The 8,302-nt window shown below is 50.8% G+C and overlaps 1 protein-coding gene across 5 annotated transcripts in view; it reads right to left on the bottom strand.

Annotated features, from left to right (window-relative positions):
• Positions 1-420: 420 nt before the first annotated feature.
• RTKN (rhotekin) overlaps positions 421-8,302 on the bottom strand; it is a 21,789-nt gene continuing 13,907 nt past the window's right edge. For 2 of the 5 annotated variants that reach the window (XM_072406774.1, XM_072406773.1), the window contains exons 2-13: positions 7,216-7,415; positions 6,776-6,837; positions 6,576-6,629; positions 6,208-6,325; positions 5,721-5,933; positions 5,513-5,607; positions 4,381-4,487; positions 4,010-4,129; positions 3,763-3,928; positions 3,323-3,427; positions 2,731-2,833; positions 1,865-2,008 (exon numbers count right to left, since the gene is read on the bottom strand). In XM_072406774.1, the coding sequence (XP_072262875.1) occupies positions 2,002-2,008; positions 2,731-2,833; positions 3,323-3,427; positions 3,763-3,928; positions 4,010-4,129; positions 4,381-4,487; positions 5,513-5,607; positions 5,721-5,933; positions 6,208-6,325; positions 6,576-6,629; positions 6,776-6,837; positions 7,216-7,415 (1,350 nt within the window). In that variant the 3' untranslated portion in view covers positions 1,865-2,001. Of the gene's footprint in view, positions 2,009-2,730; positions 2,834-3,322; positions 3,428-3,762; positions 3,929-4,009; positions 4,130-4,380; positions 4,488-5,512; positions 5,608-5,720; positions 5,934-6,207; positions 6,326-6,575; positions 6,630-6,775; positions 6,838-7,215; positions 7,416-8,039; positions 8,297-8,302 lie in introns of those variants that run through there. The other 3 variants (XM_072406771.1, XM_072406770.1, XM_072406772.1) reach the window with 2 other exon arrangements.

The following is an 8,302-nucleotide window of genomic DNA, read 5'->3' as shown; positions in this document are numbered from 1 at the left end:
GCACATCGTCAGCTTTCAGACATAATAGGATTTATGACATTTAGAATACATTTGGATCATTCTGATTATTCTGTTATTGCTAACGTCTACACACCACATGATGACATCAGGCTGGGGGATCTCGTGACATTTCAATAACATGTTCAAGCGATACCAGATCTTTATAGAGAATATACAACGTTTTGTTACTCACCGGTCCTACCAAACATATCATTGGGTCATTGGGCCAGAGGCAGGGTGTCATGGGATCTCTGACATGTCCCAGCGATGGCCAACTTCCTGGGGGCAAATCTCGTCACAATTACACATAAGGACCACAGGGGGCGATGTGAGACCACATGTGAGCTAAAGAGTGAGACCCCCATTCTCACCAGCACCATCCAATCACCAATCAGACAGATTACGATAATGAGGCATGGCTTAGAATTATGATTTATTATAATATTATAATACTCTGTTAGTAATTATTTGGTGGTTTCGTATCATAAAGCTTTATATCTGTCACTTCCAGGAACCATCGTATGGACAGGCTCCCAACATCAGGATCTGTGGGGGTAAAGTGTTCAATAATATCAGCAATTCCCAATTATCTCAGAGGAAGGGAAAGGTCCCCGTATCCAACGCTGCAGGACAAAGGGAACACCCCATATCCAACGCTGCAGGAGGAAGGGAACACCCCATATCCAACGCTGCAGGAGGAAGGGAACACCCCATATCCAACGCTGCAGGAGGAAGAGAAAACCCCATATCCAACGCTGCAGGAGGAAGGGAACACCCCATATCCAACGCTGCAGGAAGATGAGAAGACCCCAAATTTTAAAGTGACCCTGCAGGAGGAAGGGAAGAGCCCAAATCCTAAAGCCACCCTGCAGGATGAGGGGCAAATCCCATATTTTATAGTCACCCTACAGGAGGAGGGGCAGACCCCATATTATATAGTTTCCCTGTAGGAGGAGGGGCAGACCCCATATTATATAGCTCCCTCTTTCCTGTGTCCCCCTGCACTTGGTACTGATGTTCAATAATTGCCCTTCAGTGGGAGGAGAATATTCCCTATCTTAAAGCTCCCATCTCCCTGCAATGGGAGGAGCATGTCCCTGGCCTTATAGCTCCCATCAGTCACCCTGTAGTGGGCGGAGCTATAGGGTCATGTAAAATGTGTAGCAATGACACCTTTCATAGGGAAGGGCTTGAAGCCTTTGTGTCATTGGTGCCCAGCAGTGGATGGCACAATATTATTATGGTTTGATTCTGTCACCCTGGGATTGGGAGGGACTCCGTATAAATGTATATAATATTTCCCGTTCCACTCTCCCCTGTGCAGGAACACTTGTCCATAACTCGCAGTTCAATCTGTAGGTTACCCTGAGGTGGACACAGAAGGTATGCCAATGTTAATTTTGGATGGATGCAGTAGGTAATCTGGCATGTAAATAATTAGGGCGTCACTCCATGTTTGGGAATGGGGCACCCACAGTAAATACCAAACAAGGGCCCAAACCCTTCACATAGAAACCTGCTGGACACTGGGTTCTGGTCTTTCGTCCCTTTCTGGCCCTCTGGTTAATTGACCTAATGGGTCACACCTGACTCTGCAGCCAGTTACGGGGGTCCAGTTTGGTTCTGATGCTCTTAATGTTCCTGCGGTTCTGACCCCCCTTCTCTGAGTCAGGGGTGCTGCGCCCACTGCTGCTGGAGTTCCTGGCTTCCGGGTGAGGACTGTCATCTCCTCCGGAGGACCCCTGGCCTGAAGATAGTTGCTCGCCCATCTTCAGCCCCCGATTCTTCAGAGACGTCAGTTTGGCATCCAGAGAGAGGGTTCGGGGACGGACTCTGGAGTTCGGGCCAGGAGGACTGTCACAATCAGAGGACGATGAACGGGAAGGACGTCCCGGACTGGGGCTGTTAAAAAAAGATGTCCAGGCGGGCGGGTCCAGACCCCTTTGTATCTCAAACTCCTTCATCCGCTGGGAGAGAAGGTCGGGAATGGGGCCCAAACCCTCAATAGCTGCAAGACAAAAATGGGGCAAAATGAGAGGCAGAACCTGGCATTGTGACCAGGGACCATCACTAGTGAAGTATTTTTAGGATCCCTTTCCATACATGAACGGGGGGTAAGTGGGTGAAGGGGCAAAACCTCCTGTCCAATCAGGTGTTGCCTTCTGGATATCTAGGGGCAGCTCATTAGGTCTGAATCGCTGGGACCTTTTTATCCTCCTCAGTCAGTATATGTGTCAGGGTGATATCCTGGGGGGAATTAGGACTCCCAGGGACATGATGGGGGCAGAAGGGCATTACGGGGATATTCTCCATCTGCTAACTCTACAGACTCCGAGCCAGGTAACCTATAAGGCGGAGAAATATCAACCTAACATTTCCCCAACATCAAAATCCAAGAAGTACATTGAGACCCCTATATTATATCGGGGGGGCAGTTATTATACCCCCGTCCTCTGGCCTGCTCAATGTTCATACAATGCTGATCAGATCCCCCGCCAGTGATCTCAGCCTTTGGCTGCCGAGAACACAACCACCCAATCGATGGGAATAATATATCCCCCGAGGTTCTGCAGTCACATGACTATTGGCATTTTTAAAGAATCCCAAGGATCAGAAAGTTTTACTTTAGTTCCCTCTTCTCATAGATCAGAGACTGGACCTACCGGCTCGAGGCAGGCGGAAACATAAGATAGGTATGTACATACCAGGTAGGTACCACATGACACAAACCTGTCACTGTAATAGGTGCAGAGCAGGGAGCGAATCTCCGCAGAGACGGCATTGTCTTGGAGCAGCAGGCCCTCTGTGCTGGGCATAGCCGGGGCAGATAAAGCTAAGTGGGAAAGGGGAGCAGAGACATGCAGGCACAGAACAGAGAAGAAGAAACTGTTAGAGCGCAGGAAAGAAACAGCACAGTGCTGGAGGTCACAGCAGATAGTCAGAGATCCCAGCAGAGACAGCAAAGTGTCAGAAATCCCAGCATAGTGTCAGAGATCACAGCAGAGAGTCAGAGATCACAGCAGAAACAGCAGAGAGTCAGAGATCACAGCAGAGAGTCAGAGATCACAGCAGAGACAGCAGAGATTCAGAGATCACAGCAAAGAGTCAGAGATCACAGCAGAGACAGCAAAGTGTCAGAGATCACAGCAGAGACAACAGAGTGTCAGAGATCACAGCAGAGAGTCAGAGATCACAGCAGAGACAGCAGAGTGTTTGGTATGGGTGGTGCAGGTTGTGAACTGTCTGTGCGGGACGTCTCTTCTGCTGCCTCCATCTTTCCCCCTGAGAGGATGAATTTTACCCAGTAGGCCTTGCTACTCACCCATCTCATGGTAGAGGGACCCCTGTTTGGCTGCAGCTAGGGGGGTCCTCTTGGAGGGAGGAGTCTCAATCTTCATGAGGTCATCACAGCACTGCTTCCATTGACCTGGGGAGAGACAGGAGCAGGGGGATGAGTATGACATGAGTATGAGTAATAGGAGTAGAGCCATGACGTATGCCAGGTACCCCCCCCCCCCGGGGTATTAGCACACTGCTCTGGATACAAACAGGTCAGGACACGTCACAGCACAGTGTATAGAGTGGCGCTGCATGGAGTATGTCACGTTCACCACACATATACAGACATTACAAGTCTCCCAGTCACATCACTGTGCATCATTATCACATGACCTGGTAGTGAATGTGAGGAACAGTAAAGTGCAATAACTATACAGTGCAATGTATGGAGTGGAGCTGCATGGAGTATGTCAGTCTACATACTCATATCATAGAAGTGCTGCCAGAAAGCCTCCATCCATCGGCGCAGCTCTTCCCGGCTCTCGGCCCTGGCGTTGTGCGTCACCTCCTCACTGCCGTACCGATTGGTTATGGACAGGCTGTGCGCCTGGTGCTGCCCCTCACGCTCTGAGCAGCGGATTCTGGTTTCCTGCAAGGGACAAGGGACAAGGTCACCACGGGGTCCGCACCCCAATCCCCCCACATACAGGTGTCATACATGACCGCTGACCTTATTGACCGAGACGGTGAGTTCTGCTTCTGCCCCCTTCTCACAGGGCTGCGTGAAACACAGCAAGCGGCATCCTCGCAACACGCAATACATGCGCTGCCAGCCCGTCTGTCCCTGAGTCTGTGAGGATTAACCATGACACATACATGAGACACACCGGGGGATGTACAGGGAACCAATCAGAGTGCCAGGATTTATAACTGCCCCAATTACTACACTGCTACTGGGCTGCAGCTGGAAAATGTAGACTGAGGAGTGAGGGGATCATCGCTGAAGATTATGATTGGTCAGATGAGATCATATTATAAGAATGAGCAGCGCATGCTAGGAAATCCAATAAGAAAGCCCAGCACCACCTCTGGGGGTCTCACCTGGATCTGCAGATACCCAGATATCATGTCTTGGTTCATACAGTCCGGCTGTGCGGTCAGGCGGCAGCAGACACTCCCGTACAGGGGCAGCCAACACGAGCTCTCATCTGCAATATGAACACAAAGAGAACCTGTATGTCATGCAAGAGTGAGATTCTGTACACCCTGCGGTACCTACAGCTTAGAGCAGTGTGTGTGCAGTACTAAGCATGGCCACAAGATGGCGCCCTGCATACTGCCTCAACTCATTATACCTACAGGAGGGCGCTCATCATTCCCCAAATATTCATCACTATCACCATTCTCCACAAGATGGCGCCCTGCATACTGCCTCAACTCATTATACCTACAGGAGGGCGCTCATCATTCCCTGAATATTCATCACTATCACCATTCTCCACAAGATGGCGCCCTGCATATTGCCCTAAATAACTCATTATAACTACAGGAGGGCGCTCATAATTCCCCAAATATTCATCACTATTACCATTCTCCACAGGAGGGCGCTCATCATTCCCCAAATATTCATCACTATCACCATTCTCCACAAGATGGCGCCCTGCATACTGCCTCAACTCATTATACCTACAGGAGGGCGCTCATCATTCCCTGAATATTCATCACTATCACCATTCTCCACAAGATGGCGCCATGCATATTGCCCTAAGTAACTCATTATAACTACAGGAGGGCGCTCATCATTCCCCAAATATTCATCACTATCACCATTCTCCACAGGAGGGCGCCTCCATCATTTACCAAATAACCCATTATACCTGCACGAGGGCACTTATCATTGCCCAAATATTTATCACTATCATATTTGGCCACAAGCCGGTGCCCCTGTCATTCCTAAAATAGTCAGCAGTATCATCTCCCACAACAGGGTTCCCCATCATTCAACAAATATTCATCACTATCATTCTCCACAAGAGGGCGCAGCAATTATTCCCCGAAAATTCATCACCAATCTCCACAAGAGGGCGCTCCTATCACTCCATAATTCCTATTACCATTCCCCACAAGATGGCGCCTTCATCCTCCCACAAGCAGGGATCACTTTTGCACTTGTGCCATCTTCCCACTTTCAACCCACTGTAACAAATTCAGTTCGGCAGCTCTGCTGATTTACCTGAACTGCTGATGGTGAGGTCGTGGGTGCGGAAGCCGTCCTGGACATCGGCCAGGGATAACTTGGTGTGGGCCAGCAGCTGGAACTTGGGACCCCTAAAACATACAGAACATTCCGGGATTATAAATGTGCTCACATCGCCCAACTGCACCCCCACACCGGGATCATTATGGTGTGACAGTGCTCCGGTCTGTGATTGGTCACTCACGGGACGCTGGGGGTGGGTAGCAGGATGGGGCTTCCTCCTCCATTGCTGGACGTTCCATCCATGGCAGTTCGAACCCTCCGACCGGAAGAACGGCCCAGCGAGCTGCTGAGTTTGGTGGAAAGTCTTCTGGGGGTCCCCGAGAGAGAGAAGTCCTCAGCCACGGCACAGCTGTACAACTGGAGGGTGAGATCAAAGCTCGGCTCCACGTCTGAGCTGAGGGGTAAAAGAGAGGGGTCAGTGGGGGACTGCAGGGGGCGCTATGAGGGAGCATGGGTGGGTTAGTCACACTGGTAAGATCAGCGATGGGTTGGTTTTTAAGGTAGGATGGTTAGTGAAAGGTCAGGTGGTAATATCGGCAGTAATACCGGTAGGATGGTTGATGGGTCGGTTAGTAATACCGGTAGGATTAGTGATGGGTCGGTTAGCGATAGGTCAGGTGGTAGATGGCATTGTCTCGGTCTTATGACATCATAGGGGGGGCACTCACAAGACGATGGGGTTCTGGAAGAAGATATCTGTGGCCGTTCGATCCACAAAGACCATTTCAGTGTCGCAGACCTCCCCCCGGATCTGTAGGGCGCAGAATACGGCACAGCGATGGAGCTCTGCAATACACGGATAGATGGGGGGGGTGAGAGCAGAATGCTGACATGGCTGCCTTCCTCCAGGACAGTAATGATCATTTTCTGATCACATGACATGTACACACCACACATGGCACCACAGATTAATACCCCCCTCCCCCGAGAGATATTCCATTCCATACACTCATTGAATTGATGTAAGCACTGCGGGGGCGGGGTGTGTAAGGTGTTGAGGGCGTGGCCTGTACACCTTTCAGGGGGCGGGACTTACCTCCTTTATTCTTGAAGTATTCGCTGTCCTTCCACATGAGGGGAATCCGGAGATCTGCAGAGACAAAGCAACCATTGGTATCGTTACTGATGGCCGGTCTGGGTAATCAATATATTGGTGATCTTCCCGGATCTGAGAAATCTCGCCTCTGATTGGATGTCATCCTACCAATGAATGATTACACTGGGGGCCACACAGACCTGAGATGGAGAGTTTCCCCTTGCAGGGCAGCCGGTCATCCACCAATCCTCCGTCTGACGGCCTGCAAGACACCACAACACACGGGTCACATCCCGGGAACAAACATGGCAGCCAGGCCAGTACCCAACTGCCCATGGCAGGGGCAACACAAACATCCCCCACTAACCCATCCAGAAAATACCCCCCTGAGAAATGCCATGGCGTCTGTAGACAGGAAGTGGCTGTGTGTATAGGGCGTGGCCTGATTGGGTGACACGCCTCTTTTATCTACCATCTACCCTCCATGTGATGGACTGGGCCACCTACAACTACCCCTGTGTCATACCTATTATCGCTTTCTCCCCCAATCCCAGACATAACCAAGTTCCTCTAGTATTGGACATCTTCAACTACCCCCATCTGCCCCCTATAGGTGGGGTATGTGGTGGCCATGACCTACCTGCGTGCACTGTGTTGCAGGACTTGCTCCTCCTTGCGGTGCTGCAGCTCGGACATGTAGCTCATTATACGGCTATTACACACCAGGAGACTCTTTGCAGCTTCCAGCGCTTGTTCCTTCTGTGTGCAGGCCCCCAGCAGCTTCACCGCCCCGTCCCGAATCCGCACCTCATGGTCAATCCGCTTCTGGATGTCTGTGTCCTGCAATACAACACATGGGCTATAGGGGGCACCAGAGAGCCCAAACCCACCCACCATGGAAACCTCTGATTGGAAGTGAGGACTATCTATGCTCCCCAATCTGAGTAGGGGCACAGATGACAGTCATGTGACTACACGCAGGGAATGTATCTGTGGATCTGACTACATTCATGAGGAATTTGGGTGCAATCTGGTTGGGGGAGAAGAAACTCCACGGGAATATTCCCAGCATCGGAGGGTTAAACCTTCGTACCCAGGGACCTGAACCCCAAACACTGACTGAGCCTCTAACCGTAATCCTATGCTAGCTCCATCCCGTAACCCTCCCCTGACACTAATACCCCACATTTCTAATCCTCTAACCCGACACCCTACATTCACCCTAATCCCAACCCGACACCCTAACCCCCTACCCCGGGTTACACCTCCCCACCATGGTACAGCCCAATGAACCCAGCTGATGGTGGGGGCATTAGGGTGAAGCCCCCCCCCCCCACATGGTGAATCTGAACATCATCAGCTAAACTTTATTTTCTTCAGGCTGAGTGATGAATGTTGGGGGTGAATCTGACCGCCCCAAGACCAAACTGCAAACCTCACCCTGACACCCTGGGGGATACTCACAGATCTGTGCTGCTCCTCCATACCGGGGCTACTCTGTGCATAGCGTGTCATTGGTCAATGCATGGGGGGGCAGTATGTATGTAGTGTCAGTGTGTATGTAGTGTCAGTGTGTATGTAGTGTCAGTGTGTATGTAGTGTCAGTGTGTATGTAGTGTCAGTGTGTATGTAGTGTCAGTATGTATGTAGTGTCAGTGTGTGCCGGGGCGTCAGTGTTCCTCTCTGCTGTCTTTACTCATAGTGCAGGGTGTGTGCAGTATATCAGT

This window comes from Pyxicephalus adspersus, chromosome 3, assembly GCF_032062135.1.
Source record: "Pyxicephalus adspersus chromosome 3, UCB_Pads_2.0, whole genome shotgun sequence".
Classification (NCBI taxonomy): domain Eukaryota; kingdom Metazoa; phylum Chordata; class Amphibia; order Anura; family Pyxicephalidae; genus Pyxicephalus; species Pyxicephalus adspersus.
Note: the sequence above shows the minus strand (reverse complement) of the source record. Positions and strands in the feature narration are given on the sequence as shown.